The sequence below is a fragment of the Camelus bactrianus genome, chromosome 5 (assembly GCF_048773025.1).
Source record: "Camelus bactrianus isolate YW-2024 breed Bactrian camel chromosome 5, ASM4877302v1, whole genome shotgun sequence".
In the NCBI taxonomy this organism is placed as follows: Eukaryota; Metazoa; Chordata; class Mammalia; order Artiodactyla; family Camelidae; genus Camelus; species Camelus bactrianus.
Window position 1 is genome coordinate 69,135,104 of NC_133543.1, and position 14,838 is coordinate 69,149,941.

At 32.3% G+C, this 14,838-nt stretch overlaps 1 protein-coding gene across 1 annotated transcript in view; it reads right to left on the reverse strand.

The window, feature by feature from the left end:
- Positions 1–14,838, reverse strand: part of SPAG16 (sperm associated antigen 16) — a 777,122-nt gene that overhangs the window by 726,623 nt on the left and 35,661 nt on the right. Inside the window, exons 6-8 of the mRNA XM_010960056.3 lie at positions 13,192–13,299; positions 8,265–8,382; positions 4,028–4,097 (exon numbers count right to left, since the gene is read on the reverse strand). Coding sequence (XP_010958358.3) covers positions 4,028–4,097; positions 8,265–8,382; positions 13,192–13,299 — 296 coding nt within the window. The remainder of the gene's footprint in view (positions 1–4,027; positions 4,098–8,264; positions 8,383–13,191; positions 13,300–14,838) is intronic.

The window sequence follows — 14,838 nt, forward strand, 5'->3', positions numbered from 1 at the left end:
AACTATTACTTCAAATATGTAGTTGATAATAATTCAGTATTTCAAAGCTTCTCCTAGATTTTCTTTAATTCTACATACCATACAAGAGCAAATACAGAATTATAAACCCTTTTTAGGTAAGAAAGTTGAGTACTAAAATATTTATAATATTCTCTCTAGGTGGCAGCAATAGTGGATAATTATTTAAACTTATTTTATCATTCAAATTTTCTGTAATAAGCATGTCACTTTGATAGTCAAAAAATACAGTATGTTTAAAATTCTTTGATAGAGTCCAACTTTTATCTTATTCCTTAAATTCAGATTAAATAACAATTACTTTGTATTTTTCCTAAAGTTCAGAGTAAATGATAATCAATTCATTGTTTCCTAACTACAGAGTGAATTACATTTAATCTGAAGAATTTCTACTGCCATACCAACTTCTGCTCAAAATAAATAAAAAATGGATAGATGAATGAACAGACAGAAAAAAAATATTTTAAAAATTAAACTAAAATGTGAAAATGAAGAGGGAAGGAGTTAAACATATGAAAACAATTGTGAAGGACAGCAGGATTTATGAGGAACCACCAGTTAATCAATAAACCACTTCTTTTCAAATTACAGTCCTTGCTTAAGTAAGGTTCTAAGTTGATCAACCAATTTGAGTGATGACAGAGTCCAAGATCACACAGCCAAATACTGACACAAAAAGCTTAGGAAAAGGTACTGCAAGTCTCATATCTAAAACTAGAATGCATGTTTATAAGGAGCACAAAATTATTCAGTACAGAATTTTAGAAACTTTATTCAGGTAATTGAGATTATACAACTAAAAGAACCCTGTTTTCTTCAAGGGTTGGAATTTATTTCTTTCGATCAAAATCAATTAAACATATCACAGATAAAAATATAATTACAAACTTGATCTTCAAAGTAACTTATAAATGTCAGTCTAGAAAAATATGTAGTATGTTCATTTATGAACTAGATTAAACACCAGGAGATAACTTCATAAAGGAGTTATCTAACCATCTGTTTATTTTAATAGAGATGCCAAGGATAAATAAAACCATAAACTCTTATAATAGAATGTAACATTAGAGATTAACTGATACAAGCATCTACCCAATGCATAATTCCTCAATCTTTAAGCCTTCTTGTATATATTTTTTCTCATAAACTTCAGTCATTTTGAGAGTTAGAGTTCCTGAGATTATGGTAGTTTCACATTCTCCTTTCATATCTAATTACAATCTTCTTAAAAGTTATCTACACATAAAACAAATAATTTTTGATGTGACAGAAATATATACTGTTTGAAAAAATGAGTGAGAAAAAATATAGAAAATAATCAAATCACACAAAGAAAATTTTATAAACATTTTGGTGCACATCCTCCAATCACTTTTCTTTGTATATATTTAACAGACTGCTCTTATACTATATAAACATTTTTATTCCTTGAAATTAATATTATAATATGAGCATTTTCTTATGCATAATTTTTAAAGACTTCCTAGTATTGTATGATTAACTATATTCAAACATTCACTTGTGGCTAAACATTAAGACTGCTTGTATTGTTTTGTTACTATAGATATGACTGCAATAAACATCCTTGCACATTGTTTCTAGGCATCAATGAGCATAACTGGTATTTCTTTAACATAAAATATTAGGAGAGGAACTACTAAATCAAGGCTAGGAAAAAAATTTCAAACGTAAGGATGCTACATATTTCTTTGAAGCCTTAATTAATCAGAGAACACAATGAATAGTTATCTGGAAATAACAGGATGTTATGTTTATTAAGAAAACTCACCATTTTGCAGTATTTCTAGATCATTCTCTTTTAAATCAACATTATTGATGGATAATTTACATACAATAAAATTCACACATTTTAAGTGTAGATTTGGATAAGTTTTGACAAAGTAGGCATACAAAACTAACCAGCAAAATCAAGATATAGAAATTTGTACTACCTCCCAAATTACTGTTTTCTTATCCTTTACATACGTTATAAACATAACCTTACAATGCTGTAATTTTTTTTATCAGTCACTTTCCTTTTAAGGAAATTAAGAGGAAATCTTAATCATTGTATCAACTAGAATTTAACATTTCTAAATCTCTGTACAGCAGTCAAGTCGGCCAATCTGAGTTTCCTTCTGGCTTACTTTTCTTTAGGCCCAAAGAAAATACTTCAGTATTTCCTGTACTTTAGAATGACTTGAAACAAAATCTCTCAGCTTTCATTAATTTTGAAATATATTTCACACTAATTTCTGAATGACATTTTTATTAAATATAGAATTCCAAATTAAAACTTTCCACATTTTAAAGATGTCATTTCATTGTTTATAACCCACGTTATTTCTGATGAGAAATTAGCCTTTATTTGTATGATTTTTCTCCTATAGATAGCATGTCTTTTCTCTCTTGCTTTCAAGGTTATCTCACATAAATTTTGAATATGACGCAGCTAGGCATGATTTTATTTGTGTTTATAGTTAGCTGATTTTTTTGGATCTGAAATTTGATGTTTTACATCTAGTTTGAAAAACTTTAGGTCATTTCTTTTAGTATTTTTATGCCCCATTCTCATTCTTTTTTCCTTTGGGATTCCAAATATCTGTACGTTAAACAGGCAAATTTCCCTTCAATTTTTTTCTCCCTTCCTGAGAATAAATGCTTTCTGCTGATGGCTCTTAAAATTTACTGACACTTCTGTCATCTCTAATCTACTATGAAGTATCAAATTTTAATTTTAGTTATTGTATTTTTCAGTACGAGATTTCTATTTCCTTTTTTTTGTTTTGACTTTCCATTTATCTGCCAAGATTCACTGTCTCTTCACTAATCAATGTCATATTTTCTTTTAAGTTCTTGATCATATCGAAAATAGTTGCTTTAGCATTTTTATCTGCTAAATCCAACACCTGGGCCATCTCAGTGTAGGTTTCCATTTATTGTTTTTTGTCTTGATTGTGGGTCACATTTTCCAGTTTCTATAACCAAACTAGAAATTATACACTGGGCAGTATGATGATAGATAATAAAGACTCTAGACAATTACCTTAATCCTAATGGTGCTGATTTTTGTTCAGCAGGCAGTTTAATTTTTTGATAATCACCCTGAATTCCAGGCCTAATTTTATGCTTTGTTAGAGTGGATCCATGGAAAGCTTTAAGTATTTCTCAAGGTTCTCTAGTTTGGCAAAATTGAAAATCTAAACCCCGTTTCCTCCAAGAATTCTGTGTAACCTTTATATTTGGTTTTATAGGCTGAGTACAGGATGCTTAATGTTACCAAGGTGTTAAAAAAGTCTCTCCATCCAGGCATGGACAGATGACAATGCATCCCATGACTGCTTGACGTCTAGAACCCCTTGTCCCCTCCGAATCCTATAGAGTCCTCTTTCTCTGGTAAGTCTCAGGTAGTCTTGCATGTGTAGCCCAGCCATCTCTAAGGACTCATAGCAAACACCCTCACAAACCAGGCCAGTGCTCACTGTAGCACCTTCTTATCTGCTGCCCTTTCCTACAGATTCTGGTTGCTTCAACAACTTATAAAGTATAGTCTTTGTCTTTTCAGTTTATACAGGATGCCGTGCTCTTCTTGACCTCCATCTCCATGGAGTTTGGTTTGAAAATTTCCCCAGACAAAAAGCCATAGAGATACTTATAAATTTTCCTTCTGTCATTTGCCTTCTGTGATTTGCACAATTTTCCAACACCTAAAATTTGTTGCCTCATATATAGTCCAGTTTTAAGTTATTTATGAAGAGAGAGCTAGTCTAGTACCAGATACTCTATCAGGGCCAAAGCAGAAGTCCTCCCATTATGGTTTATTCACATGTTTCTCTAAAATACAATATTACATCTATATTTCTTCTTCATATTTTCATTAATATTTCAATTTATAAAAGAATTAATATACCATTTATTAATTTAAATATCTCTAGAATTTTGAGTTCTGATAAGGCTGAGAAATAAACAACCAATAAAAAATTAGAATTTTATCACATTTTACTTTTACCTCTAATTTCAGGAGCATGGGAACTATGCCCTATTTCCATATGCTTCAATGTTTCTTGAAGTCCATAAATCTAAAAAATAAAATCCAAAGATATGGGGTTATATACTAAATGACTCAAAAAAGGGTTTAAAATTCAATGTTTAAATATTGATTACAAAATATAGAAAATATTAATCTCTCTTGGGTTAATTCCTATGTATTTTAAATTTTTAAACATTAATTTCAACAAAAGAAAACATAATTTTAAATGTAAATTCAATTCCACAAGCAAGTATTAAGTATCTATTATGGGTAAGCATCAGAAATACTTATTTCAAAGCATAGTTTCCTGAACCTGAATGTTGCACACTTTTAATGATAATTATCTAGGTCTCTACTTTGAGAGCTTTCTCCTCTGTTGAAATTGCTTCACAACAACTTAATTCATCTTTATGTCCATAAAAGATGAGGTAAGTCTTAGTTAGGAAGAAAAATATGAAAAGACTCTTATTATCCTAAACCTCTTAGCTCGTTTTCCACCCACAAACAGTCTTTGTTTTATTAAACATATTTTATAATTAAGAACATTTGTTTGGTGGCATACCATTTACCTATATTTCCTGAATAATAAACTTAAATTAAAAATTCAATCTTAAAAAGCTATCTCATCCCTTATATTATACTAACAAAAATATCATCTGTTTAATTATATATAGATACACACATTCTTCTGCTATCACTGAGTAGCAACATTTCTTTACTAATAGAAAATAGCACATAATAAATTGTAATCTATAGATTAGCACTCATGAAATGCCTAGGTTAGAAAAAAAAGTGAAAGATTTATATCTATTCTTAGATGCCAAGTGGATTATAAAAATTTTATATGAATTTCTTATTTAGAGTAGCATAAAAATTTACATAAAAGTTGCAAATATGGAACAGAGAGTTCCTATATGCCCTGCACCCCATTTCCCCTGTTAATGTCATGCATTACCATGGTACAACATTAGGTTCAATACCCAAACCAGTTTGGTTGGTGGTCCATCTGTAGGTGCCCACAATAGCTCCTTTGTCCCTTGACATACCCCATTAGTGTGTTGGGTATTTCTTCCTTCCTTCCTCTCTCCCTCCTCCTGCCCTCTTTCTTTCTTTCATTTTCCTTTCCTTCCTTCCTTCATCCCTTCCTTGCGTCCTTCTTTCCTTTCTTCTTTGCTTTTTCACTTTATGAACATTACCTAACTTTCTAACACAAGATGTCCCAAATGCTCATCCAGCTCCTCTTGTATTTTCCTTGCCGAGACTACAATCAGCCACTTCTCCAAGGAACACTATTTCATTTTATTGGAGAATAGTATTAGAAATCAATATCTGGGCACCGGGTATACGCACTGCCACTACAGTATTATTACTTCTAGACCTTCTCAGCAGACAGAGCCTCTCAGCAGATTTTTAGAATATTTCTTGAATTGGTGGGACGGTATGGCTCAGTGGAAGAGTCCTGTGCTTAGCATGTAAGAGGTCCCGGGTTCAATCCCCAGTACCTCCACTAAAAATAAATAAATAAACCTAATTACCTGCCCCTCAATAAATAAATAAATGAAATTTTAATAAATATATAAATATTCTTAAAAAAATTAAACCCCATGATCCAAAAAAGATAAAATTTAATTTATTATACATATATATACTAAGAAATAAATTATATTTTAGCTTTTTTCAAACATAGAGCTCTAATTCAGAATTCTTGATGTTTTTGGTAATTCTGTGAAACTGAAAATAATTAAATTATATATGTTTCTGTAAGATTTAAATAAATTTAAAAGTTACCACACTGTTTATTACATATCAAAAGAACCTGAAAACACATACTTTTAGATTTTTGTCATCTCACAGTATACTTTAACTTCTGGATATACAAACTAAATAGCACTAAAAGATTCTAAAATCTAATCTTCCTCATGCAAAGTATTTGAGAGGTCTGTATGTTTAGAGAAACACAGTAAGTTCATTAAGATAAAGTTTTTAGGGAAATGACAATAAGAGTCAGGACAATGAGGTCATAGATGTTAAGGGTCTCACACATGCTTGGCAGAGGCCACGGAATGAGCAAGGTGTACTAGGTTTACACTCAAAAAACCCACTCAGAACCACGTACCTCAAAATCAGGAATACAACCAAACCACTCACACTACTCTAGAAAATGAAGGCCAAGAGAACAGCATGTAGACTTTGGGCCAGTGGATAAGTGGCCCTTGTACTACGAAGCACCTGGGAAGAATGAGAAGAGGATGCCATTTGAAGGGAGAAAATTAACACTGATAGTTATGTTTTAGCTAAATAATCAGTTAAAAATATAACATTCAAATATCCTGTGTTAAACTCAAAGAGACTGTTTTACCCAGAAAGATCTGGATAGTCTGTAATAGCAAGTTATGTTTTCTTTTGCCTTCAGCAGGAGTAGGGTTCAAAGACGAAATAAGTTGTAGATAATAAAGATATAGTTCTTTGCACATCTGAATGGCAGTGTGTAAAATTCAACCCTGCCTCAGAGAGTGATTTTAATTTTTAAACATGTTTTCATCTTAGATACATATCAATCATAAGGCAAGTAACTTTATCTCTGTTTAATAGGTAAGAAAACAGACATATATGAAAAATTATGTGAATGTTCACATGGCTACTTTGCAGCACAATTGGGACCGATCTCTACCACTCCTAATCCTTAGCTCTTTTAACTAAACTAGCAAAGAGCAATCTGAACCCAAAGACTGTATGTGGCCTAAATATGTTTTCAATATGGCCTTTCATCCAACATATTAGAGAGAGGGGAACTGATGGCTTTTACAGAAAGATAACATCCCGTATCACACAGATGATGAGTAGAAGATCTAATGACAGACAGGTTGAAGATATAGAAATCAACAATCTGGAGGGAAGTGTAGGCACTGGCCAGCATGGATGCCTGGAGGGCCCTGATATCCTTGAATAGTGAAACTTAGTCTGAGTGGTCTGTCAGAGATGCCAAAGTATACGTGGTCACTGGGGAATGTATGGCCAGCTCACTGAGGGATTCCTCCCAGGAGAAGGGTAATAGGGAGATAAGCATGAGAACAGGGGGATAAGGAGAGTAAGATGGGCAGCAAAAGTCTAAGCTGAGTTTGTGGCAGGAAAAGAAGTAGGAGCAACCTGACTCTAGCTCACAGGAATCCAAGCTGTAGGGTTGTGCCTCTTGTTGGGAGCTGAGGGGACAGGTTAGATGAAAAGGAGCAAGGAGATGAAATTCTGATGGTTTGATAATATAATGCCTTAAAAATATAAATTATTTTTAAACTCATTTTAAGTAATATTACTAATAAAACAATTCAGACATTTGAAGACACAAAATTAAATTTCAAGTGCAAAGAAGCAAGGAAACAAGAGATGTTTTCATTTTAGTAGCTAAAAATTACACTCAAGAAAAGGCAATATACATTTGATTAAAGTATGTCTTAATAAAATCATTCAAGCTCTTGTAACCATCATTCAAGCTTTTGGACCTTCTTAAAGTTAGCCAAAAATTAAAATCTCCAGAAAACAGTATGAGAATGTTAAGCATGGTAGCAATTTTATATTTTCTAATAAACGATTGCATAGTTTTAATGTAGCCAATAAACATTTTATTTTTCTTGAATTCTGTACCAGAGGTTCCTCATCATAGCCCTAGGCCTACACCTAGGCAAAACTCCTGCAGGAAGAACGGAAAGGGTGTTAACAGCAAACACGACTGAAAACTGAGTCAGTAACTTGGTGTGTCAAGAACTCATTTGGAGGTGAATTACAAGGACTTTCTATCCATTATCTCATCTAAGTTTCACAACTATATTAAAAAGTAGGTCATTGTAGCTATACTTGATGTATGAGAGTTCTGAGTTCAAAGTGTTTAGGTAAGGTCCAGGTTTATAGCTGTCAAAGCTGGCATTTAAACCCAAGTTTGTTTGACAATAATGGCTGGATTTTTTCTTCTAACTATATTTGAATGATCTCCTAAAAACTTATATTTTAATTAAATAATTTCAATTCAGTAAGTCTTTGTAGGTTTAAAATGGAAAAAAATAATTCCCTGAATGTTTCCAAATGAATCTTTTTTTACAACATGACAATTGGTGGAAGTCTTTCAAAATTTATCTCAGAAACAAAACCAATATTTCCATTAGTGTTATAAAAAAAAAACAAATGATTAAAAATCATTTTCAGGTAGCTTTGATGGTCTCTTTACCTGTCCGACTGCTCTGTCTCTTTCCAAGGAGGTCAGCATTTTCTGCTTCAGTAAAGTGTGGTGCTTCTCATGTAACACCCTTATAGTTGGTTCATAAGATGCATAATGTAACTTCAACCTATGAAAAATAAAGGGCATCTTAAAGGGTAGTTGAATTAAATCAGTGATTTCCATCTAACATCTGAATCTTTTTTTTTCTTTTTTTGCATTGGAATAAAAAATGAATAACTGTATAAAGGTCAACACAACAGAGCTAAGAAGTGTAAGAAGTATTATTTGGCATGCAACTTCCCTGCAACCAGGACGGAGCGGGGTAAAGTCACATTTCTCTTGAGTTAACTAATAATCTATTTCCTTCTGTGTATTTTAGTATGCAGTTAACTAATTCTCTATTTCCTTCTGCGTATTCGAGTATGCACTCAGAAGTTGCTATTCTTGAGAGAAAACAAAGTTACATTTTCTTTAACTCAGAAACAGTTTTCAAAAAGACAATGGCTACAAACAATGGATGATTAAACAGAGTGTCATTCAAAACAAAATAAAGGACTGTCTTAAAAACAAGTATGATTAAGCTCCTATTAAGAAACTTAAGTCTAAAAATATTTTGATATCTCATAGGAGAAAAATTTATCTCAACATATAACTTTAAATAATCTATTTTATTTGAAAGTGACTTCAAAATAATTTTTTACTTTTTTGTCAAAGTGTAATTTATATGGAGTAAAATACACAGGTCACAAGTATTATAGTTCAGAATTTTCAGAAATATGCATACCCAATTAATCCATATTGTTATCAAAATATGGAGCGTTTCTAACATTTCAGTGAAACTGGCTTCTTTCACTCAGGAAAATATTTTTTAAATTCTTCCATGTTGTTGTATATATCAATAATTCATTTCTTTTTATTGTGTGTAGTATTCCTTTGTGCATACATTTTACAATGTGTTTATCCAATATTCTGCTGATGAAGAACTGAGTTGTTTTCAGTTTGGTGCTACTATGAAAACCGTTTCTATGAAAATTCTTACACAAGTCATAAAAGATATTTGTGGTTATATATCTTTATTTCTCTTAGAAACAATAACTAGGAGTTTAGTTGCTGGGTTGTAATTTATACTTAAAACAGCAATATATGAGAGTCCTGGTTACTCTACCTCTTTGCCAACATTTGGTGATAAGTAGTATATCTAGGGTTTGACAATTATCAATTTTATCAGTTTATTATATTTTGAAAACAACCAATTTTGTTGATTTTTTTCTTATGTTTATACTTTTGCCAGTTTATTGGTTTCTAATCTTATTTTTATTTCTTTTTCTTTCTTTGTGCTTAATTTGTTCACTTTTGAGCTTCTAAGATACAAAAATACAAAATTAGATCGCTGGTTTAAAATTTCCTTCTTTTCTAATAATAAGCTATCAATTTCACTTTAAGCACTGCTTTGGCTGAATCCTATGAATTTTAATATTGAATTTTCAATCATTCAGTTTAAAATATAATCTAATTTTGTTCCTTGATTCATGTATTATTTAGAAGTGTGTTATGTAATTTCCAGGTATTTGGGACTTTTCCAGAAAGCTTTTTGTCATTGATAATTTAATTTAATTTGGTTGTGGTCAGAGAATGTATTTTGTATGGATATCAATTCTTTGAAATTTATAGACTTGTTTTATGGCTCAGCATATGACCTATTTTGGTGAACATTCCATATGCATTTGAAAAGTCCAAAGTAGAATTCAGGAAATGTCAATTATACTCAATTAATTTATGTCTTGTTCTATAGACTTGAGCATTTTTTGCCTATTTTTCAAGTAACTGCTAAAAGAGAAACGTTAAAATCTCCAGTTATAACTGGAAATATCTATTTTTCCTTTCTACTTTATTAGGTTTTGCTTCATATATTTTCAAGTCTCTTATACCTTCTTGATGAATTGACTCGTATCCGTATGAAATGACCTCTTTTTCTCTGTTTCTCAGGATATCCTTGACGATGTTATTTCTGTAATCCTCCTCCTCAAGCCCTGTGGGCTTGCAGAAGTCACCCTGCTACCCTAAAAAAAGGTATCATTTCAGCTGCACTGCAAGCTGCTGCAGACACCTTTCAAAGCTTACTTTTAGGGCAAGTCTAAAACAGTTCCTTCTCTAGGACTAGAATAGCTCTGTTCCTCTGGCATGGTTTATCAAGGGTCTTAACTGAATGCTCAGAGTAGTAAGTGAGGTTTGCCATTTTGGCTGGTCAGAACTACATCTGCAATCAATGGAATCTGCATGTAGCTCACAGTTTCCCAGGAGCTGTTCCTTGCAGGCCTCATATTCTCTCACCACATATGTCCACAACTTAGTATATGGTCAAAGAATAAAAGGAAAAACTTTTTCTTAAGTTTCTTTTCACACACCAACCTCCTTTTGTGTACACTGTCTGCCTAGTCAGCTCATCAAGACTACTGTCTAATTGGGTTCCACCTCGTCACACTATTATCTGAGGAGTTACTCCATGAAGAAATCTGGGGTTATCATACTGCTCACTTTGTGTGTTCTCTTCTCTTAGGCATCACAGTCTCACTCTGCAATTTTCCAGCATCCGAAAAACTGCCAAAACTTTTGTCCAGTTTTGTAGTTCATTACAGTTGGACAGCTTAGTCCAGTACTAGTTGGAGAGCTAGGTTTATACCAGTTACTCTGACATGATTCAACACAGAAGTCTCCCAAAATAATACTAAATTTGTTTTATTTTTGTTTTATTTTTAAAAATTAAAACAGTCCTCATTTTAGACAATAAATATTTTCATGAAAGTGTTTAGGAAAGTTGTTGATTTGTAAATCTTCTTTCTCTTAACATAATTTTTATTACACTTCACTGATGACAGTAATAAAATCTAAGCATTAAAGTTACCATATATATTATATTATGTATAATTATATGTAATTTTATATATAAAATATTATATATATATTTAGTGGGTATTAATTCAGCCATACTCAGCAAAGCAAGTGAGAGTAATAAAATAAAAATATAAGTAGTATATACAGTTTCATGCCCATTCCACTTAATGAACTTGGCATATATACATTTTTCTGTATACTATACACTTCTATGAACACTATACATTTATAAACATATATTTAGCACACAATGTGTGCTGTAATTTGTGGGCAATTGAAGCATCACTATTATTGATGACTCTGGCATCTAATTCATTCATGAAATATGACTTGATTATCCCCCATGCAAAGAGTCAGCAACACATAAATACCAATAGAGTATAAAAAGGAAACAACATTCAAAGAAACCTTCTGTTTAATCAGATTGAAAGAGTGTATCCGTTTGATATATTCTGTAAGTACTTCATATTTCACCTGCTTATAAGTTCAAAGTTTTGGTATTAATTCTGAAACTAAGTACATTCATAATAAGGCACTCATGTTAAATGAGAACTATTGTAAAATTGATAGGTAAAAGCAACTAATTACAACTTAGCTGAACAATTCAGAGAAAAAACTAAAGTTGACTTTTTGTGGTTTATGATAAAAGGAAACATAAATACATAACTGAAATATTTGAGTTAAATAAGACATAGGGAACTCTGACCCTAACTTATCCTAGAATCAAAAACATCCTTCTCTATAGCTGAATTATTATACAATGGCACAATTACTAGACAAGATGTTCACTGACGACTGATTAACTTCACTGGTGATTAACTTCATGACTAGCTTTGCTGTGACTCTCAGGACATCACTTTTTTTTGTTACAGAAAAAAAATTAATGATTCATCCAGATCGTTAAATAGATACATTATTCTTAATGATTAATTATGGAAACAAACGCTACCTTAATATACACTAAATATAATCCTATTCCAACATAATGTGGGCTTCTTCACTGGGACCCCTAAGGTTTACAAAAAGTATAATCTGAAAATGCTGAATTTTTACATGAAATAAATAACAGCATTCCCTTTAAACATACTAGGAAATTTAATAAGTATGATATATTTTTAAACATATGCTAGAGTCTCAAAAAAAAATTTAAAGCCTCAAACAACAGTTTACCAAAGAATAGAACATCCAAGCAGCAACAGTGAACAATCATATTTCAGCTGCCACAAATGGACACATAGGTGCTCTTAGACTGTCATCAATCCAAGCAACTGAAGTACTGAAGGCTGCTTGTATCAGCACAGAGAGTGGAAATAGAGCCAAATCTGAGATTTTTCCCATGAAGAATACACTGTGATTCAAACTAAATGTGTATGTGTACTTACACACACACACACACACACACACACACCCCTACTAAAATGCTTTTAGGCTTTTCCTCCTGCCAAATGGGTTACCTCACCCTGATGGCACAGCAATTATTTATCTTCGGACAAGAAAACACATAGCTATCTTTCCAGGACTTCTATGTGACTTCAAAAGAGCCACAGGCCTCTTTATTGTCCTGAGAGTAGAATAATTCCCAAATATAAAAGGAAGCTTTTAAAAACAAAATACAATATACAGTTCTAAAAAAAAGAACTGGGAAGTCTATATGAAATAGTATATATTTAACACATACTTTCACTATTATGCAAAGTATTTATCATCCGTTATGTTCCAGACCCTGTATTAGGTACTTATACAATCACCATTTTTACAGATAAGAAGCAGAACAATGAGCACACAAAGGTAAGTGGTGGAGCCAGGCTTCCAATATTTAATTGACTCCCAAATCCGAGCTCCTTAATAGTCTCTGGGGATCTTGAGAGCAAGGATTTAAACTTGCTCATCTTTGTATTAAACACATAGTATAATACCTGGCAGACAGTAGATGTTCAATAAATGTTCAGTGAAAAACAACCTGGAACCTTCTGGGATAGCCAAGCTGCTTAACACAAATTAAATAGCTCTTTAATAAACATGCCAACAAATATTATCGGCTTACCCTTTGAGGTCATTAATTAATTTGTTTTTCTCCTGGACTGTTCGCTTGTGGTGCATTCGATGAAAATCACGTACTTTCTGAGTTTTCAGCAGATCTTCCCTAGCCTTGCTGAAAAATAAAAATAATAATAACTTTAAAAATCACTGATAATTTCTTTTTGAAAATTATTTACTTACCAATTCAAATCCAGTCCTAAGGAACCCAAAGGACAATCGAAAAGCAAAGATTCTATTATAATTCTCACTGAACTATCCCAATCAACATAACATATATTGGGGTGGGGGATGAACAGGCTAAAACCTGTAGTTTCAAAAATATCTTCATTCACATTTCATTTAAATAAAAAAAATTTAAGGTATGCTGCCACAATAACCTATAGTCCATCTATTTCCAAAGACAATTTGTTTAAAAAATTGAAATACATATAAAATAAGATAATTCAAAATAATTAAAAATAAAGAAAAAGACTACAAAATTTAATTCTGAACTTGCTAGAATATACGGTTAAGTGGGTTACTTAGTTCTGAAAACTGAAAAAGAAAGCATATAAGTTCTAGAAAACCAAGATTTTATTCTGGTAATGCATATGAGAAATAGTACACTGAATACAGATCATATTACTAGAATAATTGGTAGCTTAGTGAGAAGAGTCTTCAATATCAGGGTTGTGATACAGAAGCATTCTTCAACTGCATATATCTTCTGCAGACCCCTGGCATAAAGCAAGCAAGAGTACTCTGTATAAGCCCAGGCGTATGCGAAAAATTAATGGGAATGATTCACCTACCTCTACAATGTAAGTTAGCTTTATTATAATAATGTGAAAGTAGTTATCTAACAGCCTGAGTTAACTGACAAAGTTCTATGCATTCAGATTCTCACGTTCTGATAGAACGGATAGACTGAATTAGACTACTGACATCTCACAAAAGGATCAGAATGGAATAAATCGGCTTCATGTATTTCAAAATTCAGATTCATATGAAATAAATGCATGCAATAGATTTCTGTTTTAGGAGCTACGTCATTGCACTCACTGAGGAGTGGTGGCTTGGATGAAGCCAAAGTAGTGGTATGAGTTTAGGTTTTCAGGCTTCTAATGGAGCATATTATGATCGTGAGACTTCTTGCTGCAGGATCAAGTCACACATGGCATATGGTGAAAGTGTCTCACCCATTCTTCCAAGTTTCTGTCTGTCGCCCTACCACCTCCCACTTTTTCTGGATGACCTGTATTGTTCTTCATTCTACTATTAATGGTGTAGTCTTGATCACATGTAAATAAACAGTGTGTCACAGTACATCACAGTCTAACCATCTAATCCTCAGATTCATTTCCATGTCAACAATCTTGAAAGCACAAGAAAATGTTGATTAAAATATTCAGACTTGAAAAATCATCTGTGAAATATTCCAATTATTAGATAAACGTTCATTCTTTCCAGGTTTTAACTCTCCCTGTGTGAGTGAAGATGCCAAAAAAAGAGAGAACCCCTCTGCCACCACAACGTGCCTAATGAGTAGAGTAGTGAGTGAAAAGGAGAAGAGAGATTAAGTAGAGTGACTGGAAAAAATAAATGGCTGAGTTGACATTTTGTTGTGAAAACACAAAAACATCACCTGAATTCTCATTCCTTTAGGAAAGTA